The 20,154-nt window shown below is 39.3% G+C and overlaps 1 protein-coding gene across 1 annotated transcript in view; it reads right to left on the reverse strand.

Annotated features, from left to right (window-relative positions):
• The window catches only part of MAST4 (microtubule associated serine/threonine kinase family member 4), a 249,307-nt gene that overhangs the window by 21,564 nt on the left and 207,589 nt on the right, over window positions 1–20,154 (reverse strand). The window contains exons 14-20 of the mRNA XM_009646872.2: window positions 19,636–19,703; window positions 17,197–17,282; window positions 8,125–8,333; window positions 7,135–7,273; window positions 5,959–6,091; window positions 5,114–5,279; window positions 1,994–2,095 (exon numbers count right to left, since the gene is read on the reverse strand). Of these exons, the coding sequence (XP_009645167.2) occupies window positions 1,994–2,095; window positions 5,114–5,279; window positions 5,959–6,091; window positions 7,135–7,273; window positions 8,125–8,333; window positions 17,197–17,282; window positions 19,636–19,703 (903 nt within the window). The remainder of the gene's footprint in view (window positions 1–1,993; window positions 2,096–5,113; window positions 5,280–5,958; window positions 6,092–7,134; window positions 7,274–8,124; window positions 8,334–17,196; window positions 17,283–19,635; window positions 19,704–20,154) is intronic.

Consider the following 20,154-nt stretch of genomic DNA (forward strand, 5'->3'; position numbering starts at 1 on the left):
AATTACGATTTTCATGGAGTGTTACGCAGCTAGCTAATACATATTAAACAGATAGGGCTGTCATGTGAAATGCATGGTGGAGCCTGGGATAAACTGTGCTATTTTCCAGTGCACTCCCATTTCCCAGTGGGACATGTCATATTGCAGCCTCCATTTCTGTGAGTTGCTTCTGACACTTAAAAAAACCCCCTTGTTGCAGGTTCCAAACACCTCTCTGTGCTTCAAAGAAACAGCTGCCCGATTTCCTTCTTCAGACCATGAAGCTCTTGAGAGACCACGAACAGTAGAAAGAAATCAGCCTGTAAACGAGCTGCACAGATGCTCCATGTGGTGGCACTGACCATTACAGTAGTTAAGCCAGCCTCATTCTGGCCAATTCACTTTCTCAACCAGCTGTAGCAAAAGAGGCAGAATTTGCAATCAGCTTCTGATCCAGCCTCTCACAGGGTGACAGTCTTGGATTAACACTGTGTTTACCAGAAAAAAGCATCCTTGCAATGAAATAACAATGCCTGAAAAGAGTATACTTAAAACAAGGGAATGGAACTAGTTGGGGCTCTTCGTTTTGCCTTCAGCAACAGTGCCCTTTTTGCAGCAGACAAAGCAGGCATCAAGTGGAGAAGCTGACTGGGGCAGGGCACCTCCCTCTACTCTTAACTTGTTCAACATGGTGCAAGGGAGAACAACAAACTTTGCTGGATGCCACTTACTCCAGACCATCAGCTACAGTGAAGTCTAAGGGCTGTTCACATAAATCCCAGGTGCTCAGGGAGTGAGTGACATGCAGTTCACTCATCTTAGTCACATTATCATGTCCCAAAGGCAGACCTGTCATTTGGGACTGCGTCAATAGTATTTGGGGTCTGGGTTATACTCACATTCTCCCTGAGCTGTGGTTAAGGCCAGTTATGAACTGATTCCTAAAGCTCCTTTTTATATTAGCTCTAAAAATATGCAGCACAATCTGACCACTGGACTCAGGTTTGCCAGCAATTTTCCAAATACTCTCATGCTGACTCAGCCTGCCACTTGGCTTCCTTAGCATCCCCAATGTATTTATATTCATGGCATACAGTGTTCACTATGAGTAAGACTATACCTTTATGTTCAGGCTCTTTTACGTAGGAGGCCTTTTTTGCTGTGTTTACATTGTGCTTTGCCCAGTGGGATGGCAGTCAGTGACTAGGGTTCCCATACATGAACACTTTAACAATCATGTGCAATACTCTTCATTACTGCCTCTCACTAAATCCTGCTCCATCAACTAACAAATAAACTCTATTACATAAATGCACAGTGCTTTCATTAGCTGACGCAGGCTCACTGCTCCGAATACCACATGCCAGGTTCTCCTCTTGAAATGGAATGAGCATGGCACTGAATGACTACAGTGGAAGAAGCTGGCAGCTTGTGTTCTCACCGATAGCCATTTACTTCCTTAACATTCACACTTTGGGTTTTATTCTTTTTCATGCAAGGCAGTAATGCTTGCTGAATGAGAATGACAAGACTTTTCACAACACAGCCTCAGACAGTCATTTATGAATAATTAGCTTGAGTACTCACCACCCACCCTGAAGCCTGGAGAAACTAATTTGCCAGGCTAAGATACTTCTGAAGAAGGAAGCATCAGTTGTATATTGATTACCCTTCTCTATTTCTGTGTTTATTTATTTAATAACGTATTCATGAAGGAACCCCACCCAATGGCTAACTGGGTCTTTGAGAAATTTCTGGTTTATTTAGCAAATTAAGAGAAGAGTAAATGTGAATGACCACATGTAACCTCCAAAAAAAAGGACAGTCATCATCTTGTTAAGCCCATATTACTGGTCTGAATCTACAAAATACCCTCTGCTACAATAGCATGTTTTCATGTTACTTGCCTTGACAGATGCTTCCCAAGCAAAACAAACAGGTGAACAAAAGCTCCCAATGCCGCATATAGGAGCTATTGCTAGCACACTAGTAATTCAAAATAGTGCCTCCTAACCTGTTCCCAGTCTCTCCAAAGGATTCTGCCTGAGCAGCAGGGTAATCAGATCCTGGGCATCTGGAGGTGGTGCTTCATCCTTTTCAGGCCAGTTGATTTCATCTAACAAAACAGAAAGTTGTTTGTTAATACTGAAGCCTGATCCTACCATTCACCAGAAACTGCGTGAAAGCTCTCATAGAGCTAGCAGTAAAGTCAGAGCTAGGGTAACTTTTTCAAGTTGCACTCTGTTACATACCAATTACTTCTAATTTTTATATTCTCTATACAGACTCCAAAGACACATCGTTATGTTCCCATTTTCCTCAGAAGTATCCTTTAACCCAAAACAGTGTTTAACAACAGAACACAGGAATGCTTGGCTCATGGAAAATTATTGCAAAATATTAGCACAAGTTGTGTGCTCTCCCTTCTCCCTGTCGTCCCCCTCCCCCCAAAATAATGGTTTAAATTTTAGTTCTGATCCATGGGAACTGCTGCTGAGATGGACACAGCTGACCTGACCCAGCAGTCACTGCTCACATCTGTAATCCTTCTCTAATGCCAGTAGACTCACTGAACTCTTTAGTCCCATGACCAAGGGCCAAGGTGTCAGGCTCTGCTCTGGAGAGCTACATGCCAATGGAGCCTTTTTCCAAGTGTCTCATACTTCAGAGGAAAACCGCCTGACACTATTGACTCTCGTACTACTAAGGCTTTTGTACTTCACAGCAAGTTCGACGTAAATCATGCAATCAAGACATTAAACCCCACAGTACACAAGTAAGGCTGAAAAAAAATCCCACCATACTTGCATTTAAATTAAACAATGGAAAGTTGTGCCAGTTTCAGTATGAACACGAACTTTATAACAGCTTATATAGCAAGTTTTGTCTGATTTTTAGCAGAAGCTGCCTCCACAAATCTAATACATTGCAGATTTAGACAAAACTCTGCAGAGTTTCTTGGGAGGTACAAGGGTTTTGGCATCAGAGAAACAGAATGCAAGGAGCTCAGGAAGTACAGAGGGCTGTCTAGAATTTTGCTGTCATTCTAGGATCTAGACCTTCCCTTCAAAATTATCATCATTGGAGAAATAATCATCAGAAGCTACAGGCAAGTTTTATCTTTATATTTTAGAGTTTAAGGAAAGGTACTGAAATAAACAGGCATGACATGTAACCTGTTTCTGGAGCATTATTTTTAACCCTGACCCTTTTAGGCATCTAAGTTTACACCGAGGCCTCCCACAGTTGTACTCATACAACTTGGGGGCAGGAAAGGCAACCTACAATGAAGAAGGAGCAACGTAAAACAAGGGGGCAAGAATTCAAAGTAGATTTTCAAGTAAAACGTAGATTTCACTCACAGAAACTGGAATAAAAGTCCAGGCTATAGTTTGGGTTCTTTAACACGGCTTTTAAAGCTGAATACATGGGGACCATATATTTTAGCACAGGAAAATTATCCAACAAGAGTTCTCCTGCAGATACTGACAGTAAGTAAGGATATTTGAAATAGAAGAGAAGAAACTGTCAAGTCAGCATCAGAACAAGAAACTGTGCTGACCAACAGTCCTGGAGAGTGAGTGGGAATAGATCAGGTTTACAAACATACACTTCTACGGATAATTTCTGGAAGATAAATGGACACATTCAATCAGACAAAGTTATTTACAGAAGTATCAGCTAGATTGTAACACATGACAATTTGTTTTCCAAAGTCTAAATTAATGCCACATGCAAAATAAAGTCTAAAGTGCAAATTTTGTCACTAATTTTAGACTATTCCCTCCCCTTCTCCCAGTCAGAGAGCATAAAGACAAAAACACATGTGCATGTGTCTGGAAATGCAATAAAAACATGAGTTATTTCCATGTTTGCCTGCTTACAGCTTCCACTGCAGTTTAAATCTGATTTGGAAAATAAAGCATGAATATGCATCGCAGCCGTGAGGCATCCAGAACAAAGCCAGCATTTGCTGCTTGTGTTAATTAAACAGTTGATTCTCCTTGCCACTCAGGCCTTGGTGTATCACATCAGAAAACAACATGGTTATAAATCCATGAACAGCTAGGATGTTGCACAAAGAGGTCATATACTAGAGGCAACTCACAAATCCATTTCATTACAGTTTACAAACACGTCTGGCTTTCAACTTCAGAGAGGAAGGAAAGCAAGATGATGACAGAGTGGCTCTTTAGGTACAAAAGGGGATTTGTTGCATTCTCAGAGAATAAGGCACCAGAGGTGTGGTTAAGTTTTATTTCAGTTGGGTTTTTTGTATGCTTGGGTTGGGGTTTTGGTTTTGTGTTGGTTTTTTTCTGGTCTTAGCTACCGGAACTTTTAAGCAGACCATCAAACGGACTGGGAAATACTCAGTAACAGAGGTCCCATTCAGTGAAAATTTTGGCATAAATAGAGGCCCTCTACATCTATGCATCTGGGAAATTTATGGAAACAGCAGGTAGGATAGTAAACAATTCTGTTTAATTATCATTCAGTTTTGCCACAAGCCACATAACAATACTTAGGGTCAGCTTGCAGGTTAAGATCTAAAAGGTTATTGAATTTTAAATGGAAGAAGAACAGCTGCTACAGAAATAACATTACACTACAACAATCACCAATGAAATCATTAACAATCTGTGAATTGAATTTGTTTCCTTCTCTTTCTCATTATTTATTATTCGGGAGACATTTGTTTTAGGGTTTTATTACATCTTTGTTAATTTCTTCATTGTGCCATGAGGCATTTTCCCATTTATGTAAATTTGTTTTAACCCTTTCTTCTCTGGTATAATCTCTTTACTAAAAACTGAAATCACTGTGCCATAGTGGCACTACTTTTCTACTAATACCACTTTTCTTTTTGAAACAGTGCAGCTTAACCACTGTATTCTACATTAGTGCATTTCTGTACTTATCAACAACATAGAGTGTGTTGAGCTTTTAATCCAAATTTATTTTTACTGCTTTGACAGCAAATTGTGTGTTAAAATATCATGATAATGGTGGGGTTTTGAGCAAAACTAGCTTGAAAACCTAGTCTATCAGTAAAGTTGTAAATATCTTTACTATTCACAGAAATTGAAATGTCACAGCAAACTAAGAAATCTGGGTTTTTTGTGATGATCCTCACCGCTGATTACTTGTCCAAACAGCTCTTCTGGAGTATCTCCAAAGAATGGCACACACCCAACAAGAAATTCATAAAGGATAATTCCCATAGCCCACCAGTCCACTGGCTTTCCGTAACCCTGTCTTAGTATCACTTCAGGAGCTATGTATTCAGGTGTACCACAGACCTAAAAGAAAGCAAGCAAGCATGATAGTAAAACAAGTCTGACTGAGCTATGTTACATCATTTATAATTCTTGAAATGTACAATACTATGGAAACATGGAAAAATGGAATTCAGTAGGTTTTAGTCTGCTGAGTTTGCATAACAGCTGAAGTTTTTAGAATGACCAAGCTACATTACAGGCATCATAATCAACATTTGCATATCTGTCATGCAAACAACACTCTGTGTTTCGTACATGGGAGTCTATCACGGCAAATATTTTATTTAACTTAAACATATCCTTATCCTTACATGAAAGTTGGGACGGTTTTATCTTAAGTAACTTCTACAGTGAACAGATTGTGAGCAATGGTAATGAGGCATGCTTAAAGGGAAATGGGCCATAGCAAGGATTTTAGCACCCTTGGTTGTACAATGCATCATGAGCTCCACAAGTACTCTGCTGAGACTTCTGAATTCCTTATAAAAACAGTTTTCCATTTGTCTCTCTCACAGATTCACTTGCACACAATTAGGTTGTTCATCTTACTAATAGATCCTAATGTATAAAGAAAAAAGCCTAGAATAATCTGCAGGGCATCAGTAAAAGTAACTGTTTGTAAGCGCTATGGTACATTCTGCTGGCAAAACATCACTTCATTTGAACAATCAATGTAGTAATGACAAAGGCTGTGTCTTACTTGTTTGTCAAGGAATTCTCTGGCGTCCTTTTCAATGTGACCCTCATACAGATTGGTAGTCAAACTCATTAGCCCCACCTTTGACAGGCCAAAGTCTGTAAGCTTTATATGGCCCATGGATGTCACCAATAAACTGAAAATCAGAATAATGATCTGAAGTTACTGTGATATAATTCAACATTATGTGCTTATCATTATTATTATTATACTTGGAGAAAAATGTTTCATTAGCACTGCAAAAATATAAAGGCAGCTTAAAAAGTAACTTAATCAGGTACAAAGTAAACAGGTTAAAAACCTGACAGTCTTACACTTGTTACCACTACTACCAGATGTAAACAAACTTTTTATATACAACTCATAGCATGATACCTCAGACCAGTGTAGCATTAGTTACTAACTTAATATCCGAGTTTTTTTCAAATGAATGACCCAGCTTGTTACAGATGGAAGATGCTCACCTCACTTCAAAAGCAACATTTATTCTATTCTAGGTCTTTCAGATGATGACTGTTTCTTATTCTTCAAAGCATCGAGCATTCAGTTCTGCACACTTTTATGGCTCTCCAAGATGTTGTGCAGTTGTACATAAAAAGTTTGAGTAACAAAAGACATAATAACTTTTTTTTTTAACGTGAAAAAGGAAGCAGATTAATGGAGCTGCAACAGTCATACTTTTTACTGCAGCTACTTGCTGTTATGTTATTTACATGTATAGGACCATTACTGTATTTCTAAGTATTGAAAAAAAAAAAACAACAAAAAAAACACGCAATGGGAAACACTTCCCAATCTGGTCAATCTTGTCTTCATATATGCAAATATCTGCCAGTTAATGATCCTTTGTATTAAACAGTGTTTTAAGCATACTTTGAAAGATCTTTTCCTTAATGACCAAAATGCATTTCCATCCATTTCAGCCAGAAAAGTACTTTTTTTTTTTAATTACTCTGACAGACTCTTCCATCTTAAAGATAGAAAATTTTAAAGAGCTCTTTTGCAAAAACCGCATTTTCTGTAGTTGCAGGTAGTGAAAGTTCCAATATTGTGCAGAAATTGTGAATCTACACAACACTCAAGATAAAAACATTTCAAAAACATTCAAAACAAGTTTACACCTTTCATATTTTATGTAACAATTTAAAGTCATCTTTTGGTTATACTCGATATACATACTTGTCAGGTTTCAAATCCCTATGTACAATTCCATAATTATGAAGGTATTCCAAGGCCAGAACAGTCTCTGCAAAGTACATCCTTGCCATGTCTACAGGTAAGGGACCCATATTCTTCATCAAAGTAGCACAGTCTCCACCTGGGGAAACAGGACAAATGTTCCAGATGACACTGTAAATTCTGAGGTGTATCAGTATGTTGTGGTTTAACCTTCTTCTAGTACTAAATCTAAAACACAGCACTATGCCAGCAACTATGAAGAAAATTAACTCTATCCCAGCCAAAACCAGGACAAAGTATAATCCATATATGCTGCAGGAAGAGATGCAAACTAGTTATGAAAGTTTATTTTCCAGTCAGATGATTCAGGGGAACATGTAACCACACCAACTAGTGTACTGGAAACAGGGTGAAGCTGGGAGCAAGCAGTACAAGGGTTCAGCTCAAAAGCAATAAAGTCCGTGCTGCTACTTAAAAAAAAAAGGGGGTGGGGGGGGATGTTGGTGTGAAGCTGGGGAGGGAGACAAAAAAAGCCCCCACACAACCATAGCCTGGGTATCTCATCTTGCACTGCCTCTTGTCCACTGTTCTCCTTCAGCATCAGCACCTTTTCAAACTGCTTCCTCTTCCCACTTTCTTCATAAAAATAACTATTATGAATACCCAAACATGTGCTAATGAAAATTTGAACTCCAGAAAAGCAAACAGAATCTCCACATGAACTTTGACTGCTAAGAGACTTATGATTACAGTCTGAGTAACTTATTCAAAAGAGCATTTCTTTCCCCACTGCAGCTGGAGTAGAAGTGTTCTACAAGCTCTCACTGGGAAAAAAGCCATGTTGTTGCTGGATTTAGATCCTAAATCTGTATTGCCAGAGTACAGAGGACACACAGGGGCCTTTCTAATGCAAGTACCATACAGGCTTTTTCCTTTCCTGGTGTTAAGGAAACGCTTTTCTTCTTCTGTATAACAAAGCAAACATTTTACCTTCTACATATTCCATGACCATGCATAAATGACGTCTTGTTTCAAAGGAGCAATACATGCTGACAACAAACGGATTTTCTGCAAATGTCAGGATATCACGCTCGACAAAGGCCTGCTGGATCTGGTTTCGGAGGATGAGATTCTGCTTATTAATTTTCTTCATGGCAAATCTTTGTCTGGTTTCTTTGTGTCTCACAAAATAAACCGCACTGAAGTTCAGATGGGAGAGAAAAAAGAAAAAGTTGGAATAACTATTAAAAATGTTTTTTTAAAATACTTTTTCTAGAAATAAATGTATTTTTAAAAACTATACATATTATATAAAAGACTTGTTTGTAATTTAATGCAGTTGACCTGCTTTTCACATCAGAGAATGGCTACAAACCTCATTTTGTTTCATAACCATGATGAGTCTCAGTCAACACAAATTAGTACACAAACTAAAACAACTTTCCTCCCTCACCCCCCTAAAGCAAACAACAGATAGAACAATTGCCCCCCGCCCCCCCCCAATAAAACAAATGCTCTCAGCATTGGCAGATTTTAGGCGTTTCCATCAACAAAGGATTATACACAAAACCCAGTTATGGCACAGTGTTATAAATCATTCTGACAAATGCTTATTCTGTAAGTGTGCTGTCAGATAATAGTGACTCAGACTCCATCCAGGGGATTTTAAAACATGTCACAGGTTTCTCATGAAGGTTGCTCAGACGTTGCTCGATGGGGTGGCTCCCTCACTGCCAGGTGCAAAATCTTCTGTTCTTGTTCAGTCCCTGACATCAGCACTGATCCGTATCTAGGGTAGGTCACCAGTATGTAATCCGAAACAAAGATCACTGTGTTACCCACATGGTAATGTGGGATTAAGATGTATCTTGACATGTAGAATTTCCACTGGGATACTGGGTATAAAGTTTCCTGTAAGCTTGGTTAGTTAAGGTCAAGGCAGTGAGGGAAGCAAAGTGAAAGAAAACCTCACATGGACAAGCCTTCTTTCTTCCAAGGCTCAGAAGAAGGAATCACCCTGCCATGAAACACTGACATAGGACATTACCGCTGCATTTCTCAAAATTGCTTGAGGCAAATCCTGAAAATGCATGCCTTGCTTGAAATCTACTTTGTAGCATTTAATACTTATAGCATCTCCAGTATATAATTACCACAGTAGTGAGTGTTCATGTAAAGAAAGGACTAAAAGGAGAAAATAAAGAGGGGGAAAAATGGAACTCAATTATGTAGTTTTTAAATTCAATTTGTTGTCCCCATGAGGCCCAATTATGAGCAATATTTAAATAAATAATTATTTATTTAAACGCAAAAAAGCAATTCTTGCCTTAGTATTTCTGTGAAGATCCTCCCACAGCTACCAAAGTTACAGGCACTGAAAAAAAATCAGTGTTTCTGCTTTCCTTTGTGGAGGAAAACTTTTTCTAGACAGAAAGTTTCTCTTACTGATTCCAAAAGCTTTCAGTAAGCCCATTTTCTTGTCTGAGCACAGGGCAGGTAAAAGACATGACAGCATTATGAAAGTACGGGAAAACCACCTTGGGCAAAACCCAAGTCAAACCCCACCCTTCATGCCTCCTACTAAGTCTCACTCCCTTCTGCCCCTCCCAGGCTGGAATAAAGATCAAGTTATTCAGCTCCAGTACTCCTCCCTGCTGGCTTCATGCCTTTTGTCCTCCTGCACCTCTTCCTACCACTCCCCTCATCTCACTCCTCTCTTCACCCCTTCATTACAACTCTTTTCCTTTGCTTTTCTTTCCTTTACATTCTGTTTTTCCTCTCTCTTTTGTTGCTATCTCCTGTCAGTCAGTCTTAGCTGCTTAATCTCCTGTAATTGTGTCTTGTCTTTTCCCTATTTCAGTCCCCTTGTGCACTCCTGGCATGTAGAAAAGTGAGCCCTTCAGGTGCCTAAAGCCACAATCCTTCAAAAAAAATAAAGTTATATGAATGAACTGAGGACTGCCTAAGGACTCGTCATGTAGATCTTTCATTTCGACAGCGTGCCAAGATGAACTCTTGAAAGACAAATATTAACCAGAGCATATTACTACAGCATCTTAATAAATCCCCTCTGCAGATCTTGTGTATCTGTAGGGTCATCACAACCATATTTAAAGATGATGAACCAGTAAGTTCTAAGGACTATCTAGTCCAGTAAATATCTTGGACATGCTGGATATGCTTCCCCAGCTCTCTAAATAGCATTCTCTAGTCTTACAGTCACAGGCAGGTAGTTGCATAACTTTCCGCTAGGATTCAGTTATCTGCAAGTCCTCAGAAAAAAACTGCTTAGTGCAAGTGTGCTAGACTCAGGAGACAACTGCAACACAATTGTCTCTCCCATGTCTACACATGCATACACTGTTTATGCTATATAAAGTGCTTTTAAATGATCTTTAATATATAAAAATGTCTAACATCACTTATTCACATCCTCTGATCACAGTGACCCCAGCAAACAGCATTTATGCTTTTACAAAGAAACTATGCCCTAGACAGCAGCATGCTATTCCTGTGGAACACCTCCTTTCCTCCTCCAGGACACCCCCAGTTCACAGCAGCGATGCCTTTTCCTCAGCCTACCAGTACATTAAACTGTGAAAGCGTGTGTTAGATTTTGCTGAAATGTCAATAAAGTGAGAAATAGAATATGAAATCTTCCAGAGAGAGACTTAAATAAAGATGTATAAATTGTCTAGACATTTAAAAAAAAAAACAACCTAAAAAAAAAAATCCCAGGAAAATTTCCACATTTCTGCACAGAAGTTGGGGCTTTAACTTAATCTAAATGGAAAGCTTGGAGTAAAGCACGCATCTGCTGAGACACAGCTGTGAACTTTGAGGTAAAATGATAGGAACAGCTACAGCGAGTGGGATGAGAACAGCCACATAACAACTTTGTCTTGAGTCATTCTGAACCCTGATTTGCCATCCTTGAATTATGCTTGTTACTGCATAACAGGTTATCGTGTAGCTTGTGATGGCCTTCTAGTTTCCGTTCACTCTCCCTGAAAGGGTCATCTTGCTACATTCTCCCCCCCGCATCCACTTCCCCACATCTATATTCTTTATTTTTCAGAATGCTACAGCTGGAGCACTAGATGGGAGTTCATCTTTGTTTTCTATGTGCTTTTAAGAGAAAGCACAATACTTCACTTGTGGTTTCTTGGCCTTGATGATTAAATGCTGCTCATGATTTTCAGTATACATATAAAGAAAGTATATAAAGATGACTGTAAATTTGAGGATTCCTTTAACACAAAAGCAATGTATTAAGAACATCCAGACCATACAATTGCCCTGTCGATCCAATGTCAGTGCTACGCCCTATCTGCCGGCAAAGCCACATTCACATTGTTGCAACCTCTTATGGTTTCAAATGAAAAATTTGCTTTCCCACCTTCCCCTTTTCTGTTTTCATAACATGGCAACAAGAGATTTCCAAAACATCCTCCTATTTCACTGTATGGATCTCAATAGGTACACAAGTGCTCTGTATTTTATTGATGCAGTATTTCAACATAGCAAGAAAAGTTTACTTATCATGAGAAATAAGAAAATTCATAAACTTTGGCACTGTCCAAACATTATCTTATTCCACTTCCAACATAAATCTCAGCTTCAGAAAGTATTTCTAAAACACCTCTAGCAAGACACAAATACAAAACACTGTGTACATGTGTTAATATGACCAAATAAAAGGTAAAACATTTAACTGGGTTCCTGACTTGCTCCAACTTAAGCATTATGCAATCTATCCCTCCAGTCTTACAACCAAGATTCCTTTTTTTTTTTTTCCCTCTAAATTACTTACAGGCTTCAGGCCTAGTTTACAGCTCTTCAGTAACTTCAATTTTTAGAGCCATTTTACTAACTAGTCTATATTCAGTGCTTGAGGCTAATGTACTGTGTTGCTTGTTTTGACCCAATTCTCTAATTTGTCAGAGGACCTTGAACTCCTTGTGGAAACATGGGTACTGTACTTGCTGCTCAGAAGTTACAGCTGCTCACCAGGAGCTATGTTTCATTTTCACAAGCAATTTCCCAAGAAGAGACTGATAAATTCTGCACTACCCTGGAATTATATCTGATGTTGCCTCCAGTGAAGAGGAGATACTCGTGAGGCTGTGATTCATGTTACAGCAATATGGTAAAGTTTATGGATAGTTATTTAAGATCAGAATTTATAAGCTGCACTGCACCACCTCCTAGCTAGGCGACGTCCATGACCAGATCACATTTATTTGGGGGCAGGGGGAAATGTTGCCTAAAGCACTGGAGCATTCCTAACATGAGCATTCAGTGTGGCGTGGGTCTTCCAAGCCCCAGGACAACAGCATAGCCTCCTCTCAGCAGTATTTCAGACCTATCCTGGTCTGCTTAGAAGCAAATGAGAAGCTGGCCACCTGAAGAAGACAACATGATGGGTGTGATCCTTCTCTCACAACTGGTGCTAGTCCTAGTTGTTCCAATGTCACAAATTTTGCCTAATAAAACCACCTCTCCATACCTAACAGTACCAACGTCTTCTATCTTTATGGCAGCTAGTAAACACAGATGCAAAATGATGAAGCTGCTGTCCAGATTTCCTATGGCTGAATTCAAGAAACACTTGAGAAACTGAGCTCCTCACCAGTTTGTGGCATGCTACACATTCAGCAAGGACCGAATTCGAGACCTTCAACACAGTAACAACTTTTCTCTACCACAGAGAGAATTGCAGTAGATGCCAATATTAGATCCTCACACATATATTAGCTACAGAAGATAAGGCTCTTGGCCTGGTGCTGTACTAAGAAGGGGGGGCAAGGAGGCTCACTGGGGGGCAACAGAAGTGCAAGAGTTCAAAATTTGTAATTTTGAGTAAGTCCACAATGAATGGTGAATATAAGATCCCTAGCATAGAAATTGCCATTCTCTACTTTCTAAACTGCTCTTTAAAGCTGTGGGCTTCTAGGAATCAAAGCTTCTTACTCTGCATAGACCTGTCACCCACAGGGGTAAACAGAAAAGAAGGAAAGCAATATAGCTTTCTAGAGCTGTAGTCCAGGCAGGTGGTGCTACTTCAGTGGATCTACAAAGCCACACTTCCCTCTATCCCCTCCCACTTCTGAACTGGTGGCTGCCAGGCTGACAATGAATTAACCTGACTGACAAGGTGTTGCTCTGCTGCTGGGTAACTTTCCTAGTCCTGTTCCCAATGCAATCACACAGGAACAAGTACTGTCAACCAAGGGGAGAAGGGAGAGGAAAGAATACTCACAGGTTAGGGGCAGCAGCTGCTTGAGCTAACACTGCCTCGGAGTTTTTGTCAAGCAACACCATTAGCCAGTGTCTCACGTAGATATTGACAATACCATCCTTGTAGAAGTAAACGCATTCCAGGCAGGGGTGAAAGTGGTATCATGTATTTGCTTTAAGCAGATACAGTTATACACTAGTGAAGTGCAAACAAACTAACATTACGGGTTTCCCTGAAATCAAATGTAATCTTTATTTTGTTGAGCTGGTTCAGGAAACCACACTGATGCCACCTTGAAGAGATGGACTACTACTACCTGCTACCTCTTGCAAGCTGGAATATGGAAAAAATGTTGCTGTGATTGCAGTAAAATTTTAAAATTAGAGAAGTATGAAAAGTTTTGGCTGGCTGAAAAAAGTCAGATAGACAGCTTGTGAAACCGTTAATGACTTGGCCAGCATCCTACGTGTTTACTGATTCACAGCTTGTTTAACTTCTTGTATATTCCTAGCCATTCCCAAAAGCCTGATACACCTCATCTACTATACAGTTATTTAATTGCACTACAAATGAGTTTACCCAATCAATTAAGAGCAGAGAGCTGCTGTAAGACATTTACTCAAACCTTCACAAACCCAATAGTTTATATTTAAACTCATCAAGTTTAACACATCCGACAAATCTCTGCTACAGCATGCCAAGACCAACAATTACCCTGTCAAGCAGTCAAAGCTTTCTATTTCACTAATGAAGGCAAAATCACCACAGCAAAATCAAAGACAGCAGAATGTATGTTTTTTTAAAATCTGTTCAGAATTAAACCCTTCATTATAGCCTCAAAATAAATAAAATATTACAATAGCATACTGAATCTTTAATAAGTCAGAGCACAAAATATGCCCACTGACATATTTTTGAGAATAAATCAATGAAGCACAGGCAGATTTCAAACATATTTGGCTATTTCAAAAAATTAATGGCCTGGAAAAAACATGGAAGGGGAAAAAAATAATCCTTGTAGCTAACAACAATAACTTTTATTTCAGCTGCTTATACTTGTAAATAAACTGCAATATATGCCTATGGGGTAGTTAATTGCTTTGTATTCACAAATGGAACAGGTATTATCACTTTATTACAAACCATTTTGTAGATGGGTTAAAGAGAATTTAGGTTATCGTGATGTGTTCACCTTTAAACTTGACCATAACTTTTGAATAAATTAACCAATCGTCTTGGTGCCAACAGAAAAAAACACTTAATAAAGATCAAAAAATGGTCTGTTGGTATTATGGTCCCACTTATCTGACATTCCACAGTGGAGATCTTCAAGCACACAAACAATTTTGAAAAAGTTATATCCTAAAGAATTTGGAAGCACAAGCCTCCTCAACTTACAGTAGTTCAGGGAAGCTAGTTCAGGGAAGTGAACACTTTTTAAAAGTGAGTAAATACTTTTAAAAGTTTATTGTCTCACAGTTCACTGAGCGTGTTCCTTTCCCTCTACATTAATTAGTAAGGGGCTGTACCTTTGTTTTCTTTCTTGTTCTTGGTTTTTCTTCTAAGAAGTAACCATATGAAACAAAAATTGAAACCAACAAAATCTACTTTGTTATTGTTTGCTTAAGGATGGAAGTAACAGCAGTCTATGAAACTGAGATTTTCAATTTCCACTTCTATCACTACCACAGTATAACCTGCCAGCCTACCCCTGTTTTAACATTTGCTAAAGACAATAATGATTCATGCAGAATCTGGATACACTCCAAGCTGTTCACCCTCTATCAGCTCTCCTTTTCCTCACAAATTTATCAGGGTCTCATCCAATTTTTACAACATTTATATTGCCAATTTTGCGTATCATTGGCGTTAAAAAGTATTTCACAAGTATTGATTTTTCCTGCCACAAACATGAGGGGGGAAAAAAAAAATCCTACATGCCTACAACATATGTGCCATAGAAAGACGTGGTTTTTCATCCTTTCTTTTGCAGCTTTTCAGATCCTTACTTGTCTCTGGTTTCAAGTTGACAGTTGTCTCCAGTCTATATTTCTTAACAGCTCATCAAAGCTCCTTCTGAGTGTAACACCTATGGAGCAAGAGCCACAGGTCTACTGAACCTCTGACTTTAGGTGGTCAGCCTCGCACTGCTGGTTGCAGGATGCCCTTCTGCAGCTGCTCCCTCCTCTCCCCATCCCTCAGCACTGTAAAACTGCTGGGAAGCTGGGCAGGTCTGGTGACTCAGCCAGCCTTTTCTCCAACAGGGATCCACCCCACAAGGTTCTTATCCTCTTCCAGTAAGACAAAGAGGAAATTGGGTAGGAGATGAAAGAAGGAATGGAGGGGACTTAGCATCTGCCAAGGGAGGGAGAAAGGGATGCAGCCAGAGAGGGGAGCAACAGCTACTGCTAACTGAAGAAAGGCTTTTGAAGTCCTGGGGTAATTGGGAGAAACTGGCATACGCTAAGTAATGAGTTTGCCTAGGGAGAAATTCTAAGAAAATTAATTGTGCAGAGGTTGACTAGTGAGAAGTTGTATTTGGATATTTACATAACTTTAATGCAAATTATGCTATTTCCTTCAGGCTTTTTGCGAAGCTATGTAAGCAGGTCTGGACACAGGCAATAATCTCCACAGAAGCTATCATGTCCAACAGTACTAGGCATGTACTAAATACCTCCTGTCCCAGGGCTTAGGGTTACCTTTAACTGAGTATGATCAGAGAGTATTACTGTGCCCATCATCCACAGGCCATTAAAACAGCATGCAAAACTCCAGTGAGAAGAGAAAGCACCTGCAATCTACCACGTCCAAGGTCTCTTCAAAGACTGCTCAGTCCCTATCAGGTTGCTGCTGCTTCCTACCTCAAGCAAAAGCAGCACAGAGTAGAGCCAGCCTAATGAGGACTGTGCTGGCGAGCAGCACCCCCCTCTCCACTGCAATGGGCTCCTCACCTCAAGACAGAAACCCCTCTTTTTCTAATCAATACATTCCTCCTGGTCCTGCAGGTTACATAAACCAACAGTTGCTGTCTTGATACATTTCAGTGCAGAGGAGGAGCCCATCAAGGGTCTAATAGATAGTATCTGATCAGAAATGGTGACCGAAGACAGACTTCTGCCTGCTGATAGACACAATCCCTGCACAGCACTTCCAGAAAACATTTCGTGTTCATTAAAAGCCCAAGCCAATGTAATTTTCTCTTGGTCTTCTAGGGTATCTCCAGATGACTTACATACCACTGGGCAGTAAGCTGTGCACTTCCCAAGTACCCCAGAAACTAATCAAGTAACAGCAAATTCTTAAAAGCTAACTGGTTAAAATTTGAGGATGGAAGAGTGCCCATGGAGAAGCAACAAAACAGTGCTGCCCTACTTGAGGAAATCTGTTTCTACTTCACCAATATTTTTAGGTCAAGCACTCATTTTTAACAATCTGTCTCCCTACAGATGCAGTTTCATTCTGTTTCACATCCACATAAAAACAGGCTGTTTCCAGTATTTTAAAAGTGGCTTTAAAGCTGCCTTTTGGTTTATTCAGATTTCATCTTTGGCATTAACACGATACCTACTTCTGAAAAATCTTAGTGATGTAATATACAGTATTTTAATTTACTGCAGCACACAGTAATGTATTATTGCCTAGCAGGCTTTCCACAAAGTTTTTCTCGTGAACTTCAAATTTTAGCAATAAAACAGGAAAGCAGAATGAAAAAAGCAGAAGTGCAAACAAACTCACATAAACATCCCTGCAATAAGAAATAACAGGAAATTAATCAAAAACAAAATGCAAGAGTGCTGTTGCATTCATGGATTACTTACCCATAAGCTCCATTACTAATCAGTTTAATTGTTTCAAAATCACTTTCCCGAGGTTTCCTCTGCAGCTTCAGTGAGTTATTTGAGCTCTTCAAATTAAGAGACGAGAAAGAACAAAGTTAATACAGTACTTTCTTCAAAATCAGGGAAAAATAAAAACCAAACAAAACCCCACTATCACCAGGCTGTCACACCCTCCTGAACCAGCTAAAAGCCCTGGTCAGTTAGCCACGCAGCTAGCACAGAGAGGGACCAATGGGACTCCTAAAGCAAAGCTGCTTTTTTATCTAAAAGGTATCTGTTACACCACATCTATCTGTCCACTTATCTACATGCACAGGTTACAGCAGACAGGCACGAAGGCTTCTGGTAAAGGAGTTACGGCCTTCTGTGAATCCCACCAGGCACTCGTTGGCCACTGCCTTCCCATTTTAGTAAATCTGACTCTGGTAGTACAGCCTGGTAGTAACAAAATGTAGATGAGCTCTCGTTCATTCAAATAAGCTCTTGCACTTTTCAAACTAATCTTAGGATAGACTGTGATAGAACTTCAGATAGACTGTGAGAAGAGACACAAAACAAGAGAGAAAAATATGGAAGAAAAAAGTGCAATAATTCTACCATTACAGAGGTCACTTTTGCCTACTTGTACACAAGAACATTTTCAAAATGGAGTTGTCCAAGTACTGCACAACCTTTTATCAAGCTTTAATTTTTAATTAATCCTGAAGACATAAGTGTGAATTAGAATTGGGGTGCAGGGGGGATGATGAGGGCCTGAGACTCCAAATTCAGTATTCGAAACCCACAAGATCCTTTTCAAGATGTTTTCCAGATCTTCAAGAAGTTCTACAATACCTACTCAGGCAGTTTGATAATAGTTAAGGTTGAAAGTAGACCTGGTTGGAGCTTTTTCAGTTAAATGCTTGCTGAAGAAAATTCAGTGCAAGAAGATTAGTGAATATGTTAATATAATGAACCACACAGGAGCAGAGAGAGACGATTTATTAAATTGTTTAGCCCACTTGCCTGCCAGTACAGGATTCTTCCTAATTGCGTATTTATGATGATTTTGAATGGTCCTGTACTTTAAGTTATGCTTTCTTCACTTCCCGTGTGTGTTTATCCCACAGCTACACTTTGAGAAAATGTTCTCAAATATTCACCCTATATTTTTCTTTACTGATTTCATTTCATCACCTCCCCTACTCACGTTCCTTTATTACTCTGTATTTCCTTAACATGTGCATAACACAAATAACTTTACAATTGCAATTTCTGAGCTATTGCTAAGCCAGTTTGCACTGGCACTAGCTTAGCACTTCAGCACTTATTTAAGTCTTCCAGTTATTCCTTCCCTTTTCTCCAATTTCTCAGTAACCTTCCAATAAATGCTCCTCAGGTCTAATACAGTATTTTAAATACAGATGAACAAAAGCACCAGAATAAGAAACACCCTTCATGTCACAACTCTGGAAGTCTTTATAGGTGGCACTATTGCAAGAAACACAGAAATTATTTCAAGATAATAATATGACATGTACCAGAGGATGATGTCTTTTCTGTAGCATCTCAGAACTAGTTTAACAGATGCCCCATGCCTGTATTTTAAACTCTAACATTTGTGAATACCTGTAAAGTACCACTCAATTACCTATGAATCCCCCAAAATTGCACTTGCCTCTTCTATCCACTTTCACTGAAAATTGACACTAAACTGTTAGAACCCCATCTACTCTGTTGACTGAAATCCAAGGTTTAAGAACCAACTTTTGAAAAGAATTTAAATTGAGAGCATTTAAGCACACGATCTTCAGCCCAACCAACTTCTCCAACTCGTTTTTCTTTTGCCAACCTGCATAAGCATCTGATAAAATTATGCATTACCCATCATTGTAGACAAGAATTTTCGAACAATGCACAATCTTCCAGATTGCAAACTAACTTTCTGAATCCAGGCTATTTGCTAACTTGCTCATTTCTTCCTTGTCTTGTCACTGGATCCATTCAGTCTCTCAATTTGATCACTAGCTACCTCTGTAAATGGACTGTTTAAAAATCTGTTTAAAATACTTTGTTTTTTATGAAACAGTTTAAAAGTCCTTCTAAAAGAAAAATAAAGACATTAATTAAACAGAAATAAAGGAAGCAGCAGTGGATTTTGTAGTAAAACAATTGCCACATGGTGAACACTAACTCTATGGAAACTAAAGACACTGCAATATCCTGGAAAATAGGTAGAAAGTTTTGTTCTAAGATTATCTGCAAGCCTTCTGTCTGCTGAGCACCATGTCATTAGTCTGACGATTAACCACTGTTCTCTTCAATCTGTTTACACATACCAGGAGAAAATACAACAGGGCAGGGCTGGGGGAGAACCCAACCCATTTATTTTTCCTTGCTCAGATTCAAGAAAAGCAGCAACGTAACAGGAAAACTTACATTTATTGACTCATCCACTTCCAGAGTTTCTGCTGTCCCACTGTCACAGTTAGCTAGCTGAGCTATTTCTGGAAACAAAGATTAGAAACTTAATTTTAAACTATAGTGAATACAAAGATACATGAAGCACAGAAAACCTGAGAAGTGACACTTTTCTGGAATACTTAACAAACATGCTGTCGTATCTGTAGTACTTGCCAAATAAATTTTAGGGCATCTCCAAGCATACATAAAAAAATCCTACCCTGGAAATGAAGACCTGCTAATTCAATGCCTATGTAATCCTCCACTGAAGAATTCAAATGGCCATGAAGCAATGAAGAGCAATACTGTTATCACTGCTGAGACACGGGCATTCTGAGATCCACGTGCAATCTGATCATAACAGGAAAGACAGCACTAATCTGCTAACACTCCTGAGGATCTCAGCCCCTGGGGGGTTAACAGTAGTCCCCATCCCTGTTGGGCTCCTTCACAGTTAGAGCAAAAAGCTTCTAGTTTAGACAGAGATGGACTCCA

The sequence above is a fragment of the Egretta garzetta genome, unplaced genomic scaffold, assembly GCF_000687185.1.
Source record: "Egretta garzetta isolate BGI_Z169 unplaced genomic scaffold, ASM68718v1 scaffold439, whole genome shotgun sequence".
In the NCBI taxonomy this organism is placed as follows: Eukaryota; Metazoa; Chordata; class Aves; order Pelecaniformes; family Ardeidae; genus Egretta; species Egretta garzetta.